Raw genomic sequence first — 16,340 nt, forward strand, 5'->3', positions numbered from 1 at the left:
ATTTTTAAGGAAATGCTACATCCTTTTACCCCCCCCACCCCATGACATTATTTGGTGCCTCTTACCCCCTTGTTACTTATTGATACTGTCTATGAGAATGCAGTACCACAGATAAATGAAGATTCTCCAAGATACTGTATTCTCAGAATTAGTAAATGCAAATGTTGTAAAACTTTACAGTTTGCTCTTTGGAGTGTAAACATAAAGTACAGTGATCTTCTGCATTAGTCCCCAAATGTATTTGGTTTAAAAGCCACACACATATGCACATAGTCAGCAGAAGTGTTATGACAAGCTACAAGTATATTGTTTGAGGTATAGGTCCATCAGAGGGCACATGCAAATTCTGTAACAAGCTTAAAGTTAAATTAGACATGGACAATATGCCATGTTAGCTGACAGCAGTTGAGACCACTGCCTGAAGTGTGGGCACAGTCTACAGACCATCATTTAATGAATCAGGCATAGGATAAAATGCTTACATATACATTGCCATCATGCAGTCAGTTGCATTGTAGAGATTTATTTCAAGTTAGTACATCGTCTCTAGATTAAAGCTGTATATTATCAGCAAATTTGGACCCAAGAATGCACTGCAAATCTAGATCACACAACTTGGTCAATAAGGGAACAAGGGTATAACATGGCTAGGCTTATAAAGGCCCTAGGGCCAATAGCCTGGTAACCTCCTATGAACCTATGAGCAATATCTGACATTAATAGATATGATTAAGGCTATTCAAATATTAGCAACATGTACCAACATGTACCATGAGTCAACATGTTGCACAGACCACTGACATGATGAATGAATAAACGGTGAGTGAGTGAATGAATGAATGGCCTTAAGATAATGACATCTTTCAAAATTTTCTTTACTGAATAAGTATTAATAGCCTATTACATTTGTGGCAAGTAGTTTGCTACAGTTTAAAAGAGAAACTATGTTTTGTTTCTTATTTTTACCTAAAACCTGATGTCTGTAGCTCTCCACGCAAGGAATACATTTTTTTTCTTTAACTAAAATAATGAGTGGAAGGGTGGGTATGGGCAAGATGGAGTGGTGAGCACTGTTTTTCTGGCCCCCTGGTTAATGTTCCAGTAGGAGTGGATTTATTTTTCTTTTTGCTCTTTACTTGAAGGGCTGAAGCGGTGGAGCACTAGTTTGTGGTACAGACACAGGGCGCTGGATTAGCCAGAAAGGTTTCTGATAACCTAAAGGGATTCTTACCTATCCACTGAGGAAATTATAGCTCAGGCTTTCAGGCATCTGCTTTTCCTGTCAGCTCACCCCTACCATCAGACTGATCGACAAATACAAAAGTCAATTCACTTAAAACCATTTCACAGTGACAGCATGTCCTCCTTCCACAACATCATTAAGTTTCATAATTCCTGTCATCCTACTCTTTACAGTTTGACTGAGCATAACTGAAAGCTCCATAATATAGGGAAGTACAAGTGGTCTCTGAGACTGAGCTTATTTCTCCTGAACCAAGTTGCTTATTACCTGGAAATCAGGTCCCTACTTGTTACAAAAGACAAACTATCCATAACAAGTTAGCCATAACTGAAATTGGATTTCAACAGAAACTGAATGCTCCAGTACCATATAAGAAAAAAATACCTCTTTAAAAACAGTTGGAGGAAGAATCAACCCCTAAACCCTAACATAATTAGCCATCTATCACCTATCATCCCAGCCATCATTTCTAACTTAGTAGCATTATCATGATTAAGAATGACTGAACTAACACATGAACCTCTTAATATTTATTTTAACTGTAAAATAAATCCACACTAACCTATGCCATATTAAAACCACCCGCATGGTCATTGGCAGGCAGTTACAACAGTGAGATCACTGTGACTATGACAGGATCTCTTGTCTATAAATGACTGAAAAGCACTTGAGGAAGCTGGCCACTGAAGTGAACCGCCTCAACTGATGCATCCATTTTTAAACTCTTTGTGGTAAGGTGCCCCCGGAATGACAACAGCCCCGGGCTCGAACAATTTAGTAATGGAAATGTCTGTTGACCTGTTCAGCCACTTCATAATTCTATGACTCAGTGTATTGAATCTACAAACGTTTCTGCTGAAGGACTAAGTATGTTGCATTTCTGTTATATTTCTGTTATGTGTTGCTTGTTTCAGTATTTTGTTGTTTCTCATGACACAAGTAAACAGGAATACTTAATACTAAGATAATAAAATAATATTCTTTGTTGTTGTCAGGCATGGAATTCTAAAAGAAAAATAGTTAACTGTCAGTTCACTTGCTATGATAATCATTATTTTTCAAGATTTGTAACCCATGTTCTTTTCTTCCAGAACTGTTTTAGTTTGTTGAAAATCTTATCTTAAACTACTTAAACAAAACAAAAATTAGCTTTTCATGGAATGAGTAATGTATAGTGGTGTTTTCTGTTAGGGTGTATCAGTTAACCAAAATGGTAAATAAGTCCATCTCTTAATCTGAACTGTAGATGAGCTAATGGTATGTCTACAAAAAAAGGGTACTTTCAAAGCTTTAGTGTTCAGCAAATTCATAAGTTTCTATGAAGATTATAGTCATTAAAGCATGTTTGTTAAATGATTGATGATTACTGCTGAGCTTTCACCATGGGCAAAAAACATATTAAATATAACAGCTATCTTAAAAGATTTGCTTTGTAATGTTAAAGGAAATTTTCAGATAAAGCTACAGTTTAATTGGTTGGTTGTAATATAAAATGAAAGAAAAAAAATTACATACATGTTCTTTTTCTTTTAATTATTTAGAAAAATTTGCACTAGACTATTGTTATCCATTGAAGGATCCCGGCGGGATATTTGGTAGTTGTTTTGCTGAAGTGGAAAGCAAGACATATTATCAGGTAAATTGGAAGCAACATGAATGTAATTGTTTTATACCCTCATACAAATATATATATATATATATATATATATATATATATATATATATATATTATTTGTTTATATATATATATATATATATATATATATATATATATATGTGTGTGTATATTAGTAAATGAAAATAAAAGCAGGAAAAAATTATGTATTTAAAACATGTATGTTTAACACAGATAGATGACAGAGAGATAAGTAGACAGGGAGGCATGCAGGCATTCATAGTCTGATAGATAAACAGATAGGATACAGGAGGATTTTTTTTTTTTTGACATTTTTGCCCTGCTGTCTGTTAGTCATCCACTGCATCCCAGCAAATTAGCCCATTTGTTTCCCATTGTCAGAATGAGAGTCAGCTGTGCCAAGTCATTGTTTAGACAGCCATCAGGGTCGGTTGATGCTTTGGATTATGACCCTACTTTCCGCCATACACCTGTTAAAATTCCAGGAAGGGTGGGTTCAATGAGTTGATGGCAAAGGACTTCCTTTCATTTCTCCTAGGAGCAGTCCCTCTGAAATAGGCTTTCCCCTCCCCTGAAGCATGTTGCAGTGGTTTCTCTGGTTTCCAGCAGGTGAATTACAACAAATTGTATACTACTAAGTGTGCACAACCTTCCCCACTCCTTGGGGTCACTCCTGTCCCTCCCAGCTTCTCTCCTCCATTTCAGAGCCACTACTGAAATCCAGGTCAGTTCCCTATACATCAAAGAGTCAGACATGCAGACTTACATTTGATGATGTATATTTTATTAGTTGTCTGGATTCGTACTCCAGTTCTGACATGGCAGAGAATATGCGTATATGTCTATATTAGTAAATTATTACTTTCTCTGCCTTGAACCCACTGACTGCTGAGACAGGCTTTGGATCTCCCAAAATTCTGAAATAAATTACAGTAGAGAGTTGATTATCTGAACGTCGATTATCAGAAATGTCAATTATCAGAACCAGCCTTCCAAAATGCGAGTAGGAAAAAATCATAAAGTCTAAATATGGAAACATTATACGTATTTGCTTGAGCATGTTTTTTGAACTTGTAGCCAGCTTGTGTGTGAACAATATTCTTTATTGTTCATTGGAATCTCTGAATGGTTGTAAAGTGTATTCCTACATGCAGAAAAAACCAAGATTTTAGATGTTTTTTATCCGGTTCAATTATATGTTTGATTATCTGAACAATTTGATTATCCGAACTACCCTAGGTCCCAATTTGGATAATCGACTCTCTACTGTATATAAATAATCAAAAAATAAGTAAATAAATGACGTTTGTTCTATTTTGTATTACTGATTTAGCTTCATGTGCAATGACACTGAGTAGAAAATGCTGAAAAGAAATGGTAAATATTTGCAAACAAGTGTTCTTTCATAGCAGTGATGGTCTAACTTTTTTATTGAAAAACGTATCATCTTTTGACAGAAAAATGGATTGTCTAGTGCCAAAAAAATCAAAAGCTCTACTTAGCTGCCACATACTTGAATGCTGTTCTTTAAATTATGAATGATTTAGATTTTCCACTTGTAATGCTCTCTAACAGCAAGTTGATTTGTTTCTGTTATTACATAAAAATCACAATTCTGCTTTCAAAGAAAATCCTTATGCATTTAAAACTTAGTAACATCCATTTATTTTTAAAGACAAAAGGGCATACTGTCTTTTGTTGAAATCATAACAAGAAGATAAGATGCAAACTTTACAAACTGGGATAATATGTAGGCTACTGTAAGTAAATGAGCTTCAGAATTCTGAATTAGTTGCACTCAATTAAGTTGACTATTAAGCAGCACCAAGTAGAGAGAGTTACTGAGCGGTGGGTGATGTTTCATTTTACCAGAGAGGAGTTACAGTAATCACAGTGAGAAGGTACAAGCTCAGGCAACGTCATCAGAATGTCTTTGGGGGGGTGATGTACCCTGATAAAGGAAATGGCTGAATTAAGTGCCTCAACTGTGAAATGACTGAGACTGGAGTCAATAAACACCATGTATAAGTCATGATAACCTACCAGGTAAAAAAAGTGTGGTAGGTCAGGATCACAAAGTTACAGAATAATTCTTTGCTGGGATGGTGAACTACTGAGATAAATATGATACTGATGCTGTGGGGTTCAACTCATCTCAAGGGCTTGGAGGATGTAAAACTCATATGATAGCTCAAAGTAGTTTCCATGAAGCACCATTTTCTTGAGCTCCACTTCTATACAGTCAGGAAGAACCTAGTTGAGATCCCCAACCATACAGCAAAGCATCTGTTCTGACAAAGACTGTGGCCTGTTTGACTGCAGGAATTGCAACTCACAGTGAACCTTGCTCTGCACTACCTAGAGCTGTGGAACATGGTGAAATGTGTTGATGTGATTATGGCCATTTACACCTCATTGTTCCCATGAAATATCCTCATTGGTAAGCAGGTGAACAAGAATCGGAAAAAAACTAGCTGTCCTGAGGCTGAGGAGGTCCTTTCATAACCATGTTTATACCAACTTGTGAATTCTCGTTCAACCTGGCAAAACTATGAAAGACTGTGACCATTAGCGTGGACAGGAATAAATGACAATGAACCATACCTGGTTCTTTCCTCATAATGCATATAATTCATAATGGAAAAAAAAGATTTTCCCATTTTATGTTGATTCCTCTATCATGAAACCATAGAAAGGCTCACATGTGAGCCTATAAGGAAATCCCTTGATAACATTATCAGCATTCAGTCTTCAAACTAAGGGGACCATAGAAATTCCTGGGGACTACAGAACAACTAGTCTGTCTATTCTCATCTACAAAGATATGGAAAGACATCTTGGAAATTATCACTAATGACAGAGAAAACCTTCAGACACTATACTGAATCCAGTTTGGTTTCATCGAGGGCAGTTAATGCCTACTAAACCTGTTGGGCTTCATTGAGAAGGTTATCAGAGCAGTAGATGATGGTGAAATGGTGCATATTACCTACCTGGAACTGGCTAAGGCATTTGATACAGCACCTCACTCAGGCATTGTTAATACACTGAAAGAATTAGGCATAAACTCCTGTGTAATGTGCTGGCTAGACAGCTGGCACATGGATAAAAACCAAGGAGTTAGGATTGATGAGACAATCTCCACTAAAATGCCTATCACCAGCAGAGTCCCTCAGGGCTGCATGCTGGGTCTGCTCCTGCTTGGCATCTACTTCTCAGAAGTCAAATCCAAAGTCAGGGACCTCTGGCTGACCAAGTTTCCAGAGGACTGCAAATTTGGAGCAATCATTTATTCCCCTCAGGACACAGCTATCTTGCAGGAAGGTCTAACACATGAAAAATGACTGGTGCCAAAGCCGCAGCTTAAAGCTCAGTGCCAAGAAATTAATAAGATTACTTTTTTGGGAAGTTGGCCATCCCAGGAAACTACCTCCTGGATAAAACACCCTAAGATGTAGAGCCAGTAGACGGTGACTTGGGGATGCATGTAGACAGTAACTTGGCTTTCAACCAACAAGTGTCTAATATAGCAAGAAGCTCATTCTATGTCACTCAACTTAAAAGTAAGGGCTTGACCTTCAGGTCCAAGGAGGTCATTGGGCTACTTTATTCAGCCTTCATCAGATCCATCACTGAGTATAACACCTCCATCGTATGTACCTGACCAGGCATATGCAGGAACTGGAACATCCACATAGGTTCCTCACAAAAAGAAATCAGAGTGTAAGCAAAGGTCCTATGTAGATCATCTTAAAAGCCACGTGTCTGTGCTCTGTGTCCTACAGACTGTTGAGAAGTTGTCTGATTTACATACAAGGCATCTTTGGAACCCTGTGTTATAGACTTTTACCTATCTGCAAAATGAACAGCATCAGCATGACTAGATCCAAGGACTTAAACTTTGCTAATGATATAAATAGGGCATGTTGGAGGGACAGGTATGTATCTGAGAGATTCTCCAGTCTCTGGAACAGGCTTCCTGTCCCTGGACGGAGTAGTTAAATGAAACCCTTGCTACCATATACCCTCTTAAAATAATTTGTAAAGCACAATAACTTGTGGGAGACATTTAGCTTGTATGGCTAGGCTTATAAAAGGCTCTAGTGGTCATTAGCCTAATATACATCTATAAACCCATGAAACTATAAGACTCAAGATGGGACGGAATCCTTCCCTCCACTTTAGAACAAGGAACACTCAAGAGTAAAACTGACTGGAGAAATAGACTGTCCATACCCACTGAGGACTAGAGTCTGAACATCTTTCAGGAGCTTATCTGGATATGCCTTATCCCTCAGTGGATGTCCTTCATAAGAAGAATGTAATAGGCTTAAGATGCAGCCATCTGATGCCACTTTAAGTTCCCATTTTCTGTGATTATAGTTCTCCGTGGTAGGCATGCTGTGTAGTAGTCAGGACTTTCATGTATTCACTATGGGGCTAGCCTCCTGGGGAAGTCATGAGTCTATGTATGGATAAAGCATTGCTTGATGCTGGTAGTGATCATCATCCTACCAGGAGAAATGTTATTCTTGCATAGCTGAGATGGTATAACACAAAAGCAGAAAGATAAGGAGGCATCGGATCGACTCTCCTTCTTATCACCACTAGTTTCTAATTTTGAAGATTTTCATCTATATCTTGGGAAGACTGAGTTATCATCATCACCATCATCAACCCCTTTTTCCCTTTTTCTACATGGGGTCAGGGTATTGGATCAACTGTCTCCATCTCTCACAATTCAGTACCACTCTCCTGCCTCCTTTGATAGTCATACCTGGCTGTTGCAGATCATCTCTCACACTGTCCATCCATCTCTTTGCTGGGTGCCCTTGGTTCCTCTTACCTTCTTCTTACTGCCCCAAATATTCTTCACCAGATTGTCTTTTACTTTCTTGCATATGTGCCAGAAACACCGTAATCTGTTCTCTTTGACCTTTTATGCAAATTGAGCTATTTGGGCTTCTGCTCTGATGTGCTCCTTTCTTGGTCTGTTCCACAGGGTGCATCCTTTCACCTATCTCAGGCACTTCATTTCCATCATCTCTAGCTTTCTCAACTGCTCTGCCTTCACTGCCTAGGTTTCTACACAATACAGTAGTACTGGCTACACCTCTGTTTTGCACACCTTAACTTTCAGCTTCTTAGGCATTCTTCTGTCACACACTACCACTGACACTCTGCCAGTTAGCTGCAACCCCTTTAATTCTAGCTTTGACTTACGCATTCAGGCATCCCTTCTCATCAACCACCCCTCCTGGATACTTAAAGATGCTAACCTGTTCCACTAATCTTCCTTCTATTTCAGTTTTCAGTGTCTATTGATTTCCCTATTTGCCACCATTATAATTGTCTTATTTGTACTCAATTTTATCTGGTGCATTTGGGTTTGCTTTCCATTCATGTATCATCTGCTGAAATTCTTGTTCAGAGCCTGCATATAATGCTGCACCATCTGAATACAGCAGCTTTGTTGATTTGTCCCATCCAACCTGTTTGTTAATGTGGTACATAACAAGCATGAACAGTAGTGGTTTCAGAGTTGAACCATAACACATACCCACGTCCATGGGGGCTGTTATAAGCACACCATCAGCATAGTCAATTTACAGCAGTCTGTCTTAAAGTCTGATGTAGAAGCCATGTAAAGAGCCTTCTCCAGAGACTCCTTGATCTCATTATCAGTGATCAGTGCCAATTTTTTCAAAGTGGAATACACAAATGAAGACCAGCTGTGACAGATATTTAAGGGATCTAAGACCAAACTGTCATAGGAAAATGCACTGTTGCTCAGTTTGTCCAAACCTTTGACTCATTAGCGTTTTGCAAAGATGAAATATGTTATGCTGTCTTTGCTTTGTACTAGACTAGAGAGGGCAAAATAGGAATGCCCAAGATGCTTAGATTGGACAACATTCTATTGTGACAGAAGCCTGTAAAGGGAATTTTCCTTTGTAAGCAAAGAAGAGGAATCTCTATACTTCCATGATGCATAATTGCATCCTGCAGGTCAGGGTCTATAGGGAGGATGACACAAACTTCTTCATATCTTTTACAAAAAAAACTGGTTCAGATTTTGTTTTTTGGGGGAAGGTAGGGGGCCTGTGTGACTTTCCATAGGGCTGTTTATAACCCCAAGTGTCTCTTCAAAAGGTGGCCATCAGGAGGGAAGGTCTCATTATTCTTATCTAGTTTGTTTTTCTCAAAATACAGAGCAAAAGATTCCAAGAACCCCTTTTCCAGGTAGGCAGTAAGAGACCTTGAGATTCTCCACCTTCCCAGTTGCTGCAGAGCATGGCCAATGCTCCCAATATATGAACGAATCAGAAAATGTCAGACAGGAACTAGGTATTAGCATCCATGTTGGAACTTGCCAGAGGAAGAACTGCATCATGAGATACATGCGTAGAGTCTTGCATGCTTCTTAAGGCTGCTGTTAAACATCTCTGATAGAAGAAGTCACCAAATGTCAAACATTGCACAGACAATAAATGCCTAGGATGTCTGGCTAGGCCAGCTTGTCACTGCAGAGCCATAAAAGTCTCCCCAGTGTTGGCCTTTGATTTTTCCTCAAGTTGAGAGGGGGCAAGACATATAGAGTCCTCAAGTCTGACCTTAGTCTTCATGCATTCACTTGGTGAGGGCTCAATATTTCATTCCATATGAGCTAGCCAATTATGGTCTTGCTTAGGATATTCTGTGACTGGTATGACAGAACTGGCACCCTTGGCTATCACCTCCAGGGAGGAAAATGAAGTCACACCTCCTAGTTTATCTTGAACTCAATCACTTACATGCTTAAGGTCAATCTCTTTCTTCTTGAGTAAGAGTGGGATATATTTAAAGATACAGTGGCAAACTCTGTGATAGATAGAGGATGGCCTTGACAAAATCCTGAGCTCTGCATTCCTGACAGCCTCCTTTCTGTCTGAATCTGGTTTGAAGTCACATAAAAATTATTCTTAAGCAGTTCTGTTGCAGGCAACTTTTTCGTCCAGGGGACATCATCCTTAGGGCTCTCATGTTATTGTCGGAGCATTAGTGAAAGTTCTTTTTGTTCTTGCCTTATGCAGTGTGGACAAGAATAATAAATGTACTGGCCTGTGGACTGAATATTTCATGAAAATGTACAGGGATTCACTACTTCAAGCATTAAACAGAGGAGTTTTCCAAGGTGTAGACCTTATGGTCAAGCCCCAAACTGTGTGATGAACATAGAACTGGAAAGCATGCAATGAAATCTACCATCAGGGGGTATATGTATCTTAAAGCTTTGGAGCTGGATAACTCCATAAAATTCAGGAAAACTGTGTCATGGTGAAAACATCAAAAGATGAAATCTCAGCAATTCTAAATCACACATTTGATGACTGTGTATTCATGCAGTATCTCAAAAAAAGTAACATAAAAGCAATTCAGATTCTCAAAATGTAAAATTCATTATAAAAATGGTTCATTATGTCAAAACATAGTTCAGAAGTTAACCTTTGGAAGCTTAATGTTTTCTTGGGGGAGATAAAATCCTCCCCCCAATCAGGACCTGCACTAGCTTTACCCCTAAAACCTGTACAGTCAATTGCAAGTATGCCAAGCTGCACAAATAATGAGAGCCCCATCTCTGTTTGACACTAATCAACTCAAATGCCTTCATGTATTCACAAGTACATCACAGCAGGAATGCATGCATGACATGAGTTTTAGGTAAGGATACAAGAACATACAATAGGAGGAGAGTATGGGCTGCTTCATGTTTATAAATCATTTGCAAAAGAAAATACTATACTGGTTTTACAATGATTATTCAGTTGTGTTGCAGTCAAAATAACATTCTAACAAGTAAATGAATACAATGTTTATATAATTTTTTTCCAGATCAATTTCTGCAGCCCCTACCATCCACTGCCTGCTATGCCGTATCCCACTAATCTGTCTCTATCTTCATAACAAAGTGGCAATATGATAGGGGTGGCCTAGCACAGTGTGTTCTGAAAGTAGAGGAGGTCTTTCCGCTTTGGCTTAAATTTCTCCAGTTTTTCTTGCAGCAATGTCAATGCAATCTTTAAGTCTGTGCATGCACATACACACACCTTCTACTACACATGATCTGCCTGCACTTTGTTTACACTTTTGTTAAACTGAGCTTGTTCAACCAATTTCCACAAGGACTGCTCGGCAGCCATGGATTCCACTGTCTGTTCTTGTCAGACAAGATTGCATTTATGCTATTTTTTCCTGACATGTTCAGTCCTCCAGTGCTCTGACCTTCTACTTGAACCAATATCTCCTCGGTATGAGACTCTGAGTCAGAGCTTCATACCCCTGCACCAGAAATCAAGTATTATTCCTATGTTTTGTGTCTTAAATATGGCTGGGTTTAAAAATGAGTTTTTGGTTGTAGACTAACTTCCCCCAAAAGCAAAAAAAGTTTCATGAGAAGGTGTTAACATATAGTGCAACACATTTGAGGAGCAGACTGATAAGAAGCACGTACAGCAAAAAAGGCAAAGCAACTGAAATCTATATCTTTCTCTCTCTCTCCTCTCCTTTCTGTTCAGCACAGACAAGCACATGCATTGGCTATCTACCTCTTTACAAACCTAACTGCATCATTCTTTTCCACAGAGCTGCTTGTTTTCAACATGTACCAGTGATAGACCTGAAGACTCCATGTGTGCTGCTTTAGGGAATTATGCCAAAGCTTGTGCTGCTGCAGGAAGGCCTGTTGGTGATTGGAGAAACCGTATCTGTGGTAAGTAGGCTTAATAATCATTATAATAGCTTATCTTCAGTGATGTGGATTATTTGTTGAAATAACGCTATATTCAAAGGGGCCTCCACACCATTTGGCCTTGCTCTGCTCAAGTTCACATTGTTTCCCTAACCTCAATTCCCACCCACTCCTCCACATCTGGATTTAAACTCCCACAACTATAGCCAATCACAATATACATCTAGTATATAATTCTCAATGAATAGAAACTGCATAAAATATTTCACTCTCTCTACTGCTACTCTACCAAGCAAAGTAACTTATCCTTTCATACGCCACAAGCACTTTAATCCACTATATCCTACTAGTAGTTATATACTATATGTTTAATAATGGCATTACCTTGTGTTCTCTTAGTCACTGTTCTCTTATGTCTTAACTATCTCACCAACTATCAAACATTCCCAGTACAGAAATATATCTCACCCACTATGTGCATCGGCCCAGCAAATCCCTAGCCCACCTCTCCTTTACAACATCACTAAGCCTTTCTAACTCATCCACCACAGATCTGTTCAGCTATAAATATATAAAACTGAACTACCGGTTTGGTTATGCACTTTCCTATGCAAATGAACCACTCAATTAATCAGTGGAGGCATTCACCCAAACCATGACCCCCTCCATCAGCAACTCTTCCCTGAGCAACGACACCCTTTGCCCAAACTACAAACACACATTTATCCTTCAAGCATAACTTGCACTTATTACATATGACCCTGAGAAGCATGTATAATAACATCCATGATATCCATACCTACCTTGATGTTCACTCCCTGGACCTAATTCTTCTCCAGAAATCAAGCTGAAACTAGAAATACCTGATAATGATATCACACCTCCAGGATTTAATAGAATCCACATTGACAAGATAAAGAAGCAAGTAGGTGTTGAATTCTCTATAAAAACTCCCTAAACATAACCCTGCTTAAACAAGAGATCCCAACATTTAAAAATGCTGAGATCATTTTAGCAACACTAAAAATTAATAACAGAAAAACAATCTGTATCTCAGTTTTATATACATCCCACCAGGTAAATACATTGGTACTGCCAAAACTCTCCTTCATTAGATATCTCATCCTGTCCAGTAAGAGACCCTCTTCCTACGTGACTTAACAAAGAGGACAGCTCATAAATGGTACTACCCAGAATAATCCATTAATTTATATGGCTTTACTCAATTAATTTCATCCCTCACTAGAACAAACAAAAACTTCAGTAGCAGTCAACCTTAGACTGTATAGTCACTAATAAACTTGACAAACTAACTGCAGTTTGATTCCTACCAGACACCATAAGTGATCTGCAAACATACTGCATTAGAAGCTATAACATCCAGGACAAACAAAGTATATGCAACTAAATATGAAAGTCAAGACCACCGAAATAAAAATAAAAAGTAACTCATAAACCATAAATATATGAAATATACTAAAATATGCCTTTAGACTCTGCAGTCTCCCACTTCAGTGATATTTTCCTAAAAATCCGTAGACTTAGTCCCAGTCTGCAATAAAATAGTTAATCCAACCCTGCACTATGATTAAGTAAGGAAACAAAACAACTAATGTTTGAACATGACAAAGCATGGAAAGAAAGTTGTAAACATAAGTCTCACAACTCAATACAGTTATTTAGACACCTATGAAACCTTATTAAACTCCATATCAAATTAAATAAGCAACCCTACTATGACAACATTCAACACAAACATCAAAACAAAAAAAACTTACATTTTTCTGATAGTCACTAAATAGATTACTGCATCCCAGCCAGACTACTACCCCTTCCCCAACAACAAGTAATTTAATGCAGTCACTCTCCTCCTAGTTTAATAAATACTTTATGCAGACCATACTGTCCTTAGTAGTTAACATTGACACTACGGGTCTATATTATAAGATCAATGGTTGAAAATATCGAACAATATATAGTCGACACCATATGGTTGATGTCTTCAAATGTCGACCTTATAAAAAGACAAAAAAAAAAAAAAGTACCCTAACGGGTTTCCACCCACGTAGGGGCGGCACCCCCCACTCCCACTACTTAAATATACCAACTCCGAGACCACACTACATTGCAAAAAACGGAAATCTCCCCTTACGGAGATTTCCATTTACACGCTTGAGATTCTGAGCATTCGATATTCTTGTGTCGACAATGTCAGATTCAACATTGTCGGCTTTCGAGAATATAATATAGACCTGATTCTACTACTTCTAACTCTCTCTCATCAACAAATCCATATATCTCCATCACTTCCACTTCACTGCCATACCTACCTACTATACTATATCTACTATAAAAAATCTTCTACCTTAATAGAAACCCATTCCCTTGGCTGCTGACAAACTCCCATCAGAATATCTAAAAACTGCTGATGCCATTGCTTTCCCAGTCTTTATATTGGTAAATAGGTCCATATTTGAACAGTATGCTCTGGCAACATGGAAACATTTGTATATTATTCCATTACACAAAGTTGGTACATCAACTGACTTTAACAATTATAGACCCATAGCTATCCTGTCCCCACTTTCAAAAATCCTTGAAAAGTGTAGTCACACACAAATCATACCCTATCTCAGTTCCAATAAGCTACTTTTCAGATCCCATCACAGTATAACCACTGCACTATTGCATTTTACTAGTACAATAAAACAACTTAAAATAATGGCAAATTTGTTTTAAGGCTTATCTAAAGCATTTGAACAGTACCACGTCAGCATTTACTCTTTGAATGTGCTTCCATGGGACTTTCTGAATATTACCTTACATGGTTCCTTAGCTATCTGTCTAAAAGGAAGCAAGCAGTCAAATGGCACAAGGATTATTCATCATTCTAAACTGATACCATATCAGTTCTATAAGGCTCAATTTTTAGACCGCTCCCCTTTAACATTTTCATAAATAAACTGCACACTGCCACATAACAAGCAAGCATTGTCCAATATATTGATGATTAATCATTAATATGTGCAGCTCCAGCTCTCTCCAATCTCCACGAATTAAACCAAATTTCTTTTACCTCTATAGAAATCTGGCTAAAAAACTCACGCCTGCTCCTTAACCCTAATAAAACAAAATTAATACTCTTTACCACAAAACAATATAACAACCAAATGTAATTTTTCCTATTTACATTAACTAATAACAATAACATTGACATTGTTACACATACTAAACTCGTAGGAGCTGTCATTGATGAAAACCTGAAATATGGCTGCAGTATCTTTCTAACCATAAAAAGACCAATCAGAAACTGAGCTCTCTCTACGGAGCTAAACAATATCTCACAGACACAGTACAGCAAATATTAGCCTTAACCTTCTTCATGTCCAAATAACCATCAGAGAAGTCCAGTACAATATATTAGCTAGCTACAGAACTCCCTGTATAACTTAAAAAGTTACAACACCTGTCTAAAGAAAGTTGAATCACTCTGTATTAAACCCAATGCCATTTCCCTAGGTGATCTAAACTATCCAACTATAGACTGGGAAAACTACACCACCACAAGTGCACAACCACAGACATTCCTGAACATTGTCAATGCAAACTTCCTCGAACAATTAGTCAGAAGGGGTAATAACATCTTGGTTTTTGTTCTTACTAATATGAGGCCGTCTTGCACAATTCCTTGCATATTTTCATTACTTGTTTGGTCTGACTTTAAAGCAGTCTGCTTTGAAATTACTGAAGCCAGAGATCTCTTCCACCAAATGTACCTTTAGAAATTTCTTTAAGTCAATCTACCTACTCCTAAATGAGACATTGGCAAGCTTCAAATCCTTACCAAACCCAGTTAACTCCACCAAATAAGTGGAAACGTATACCACCACATTATACCAGCATGTAAAAAACTGTAGAGATTCAGCTGCACCCCACAGGAATAATAGAGGGCAAACCATAAAAAACAATCACACATAGTGGAACCATAAGATCACAAGCTTTAAAATAAAAGGAAAAGAATTTTGACCAAAAGTAAGAATAATAATATACAGAATGTTAGAATCCTTATCACTGAAATAAACAACTCAAGAGTTTAATAAAATCCAACAAAGCTGAGTTTGAGGATAAAATAGCTACCAAAGCCAAAGACAATCACAAGGCCTTTTTTAGTTATGTTTGTAATCTCAAAAGCATAAAATAGCAATGCAAATTGTGATTGACGTTACCTACTCTGAGGCTGAAGATATTGTTTTTCTACTGGTTGAAACATTTAGCTCTAGCTTTACACCTCTTTCCCCTCCTTGTAATGGCTATGACCTAACACTGCTGGGGGTTAGTGTATATATCAAGTTGGCATACCCAAAGATCCAGGAGACGTTTCTCCAGACCTGCTGTGAGAGGTCTTGGAGAGGATATGTTTAGGGCTGCAATATGGAATGTGGGTGGGTTTACTAGTCCACTAAAAACACTTATTACCTAATTTAATAAGTGAGAGAGAGCATTGTTATAGTTTGTTTACAAGATCTTATGTTAAATAACAGTGCTGGCAAGGATGCAAAAGGCAGGGTGTAGTCAAACAGTTATAGATATTTTTAGGAAAGAAAGAAGAGAGTAAAGATTTACGTGTAAAACAGTTCAGTATAGAATTGGGAGTGTTAAGGGTTGGAGAGGAGAAAAGGTGGCATGTTAATGTTTAAATTAAATTTAATTAACTGAAAGGGATGGTAATAATT

At 37.9% G+C, this 16,340-nt stretch overlaps 1 protein-coding gene across 1 annotated transcript in view; it reads left to right on the forward strand.

The window, feature by feature from the left end:
- The window catches only part of LOC122815693 (mucin-19-like), a gene marked incomplete in the record, with an annotated part of 520,597 nt that overhangs the window by 164,910 nt on the left and 339,347 nt on the right, over window positions 1–16,340 (forward strand). Inside the window, 2 exon segments of the mRNA XM_044088393.1 lie at window positions 2,785–2,879; window positions 11,502–11,628. Coding sequence (XP_043944328.1) covers window positions 2,785–2,879; window positions 11,502–11,628 — 222 coding nt within the window.

Source organism: Protopterus annectens, chromosome 11.part0 (assembly GCF_019279795.1).
Source record: "Protopterus annectens isolate FY-2018-M chromosome 11.part0, PAN1.0, whole genome shotgun sequence".
Taxonomy (NCBI): Eukaryota; Metazoa; Chordata; order Ceratodontiformes; family Protopteridae; genus Protopterus; species Protopterus annectens.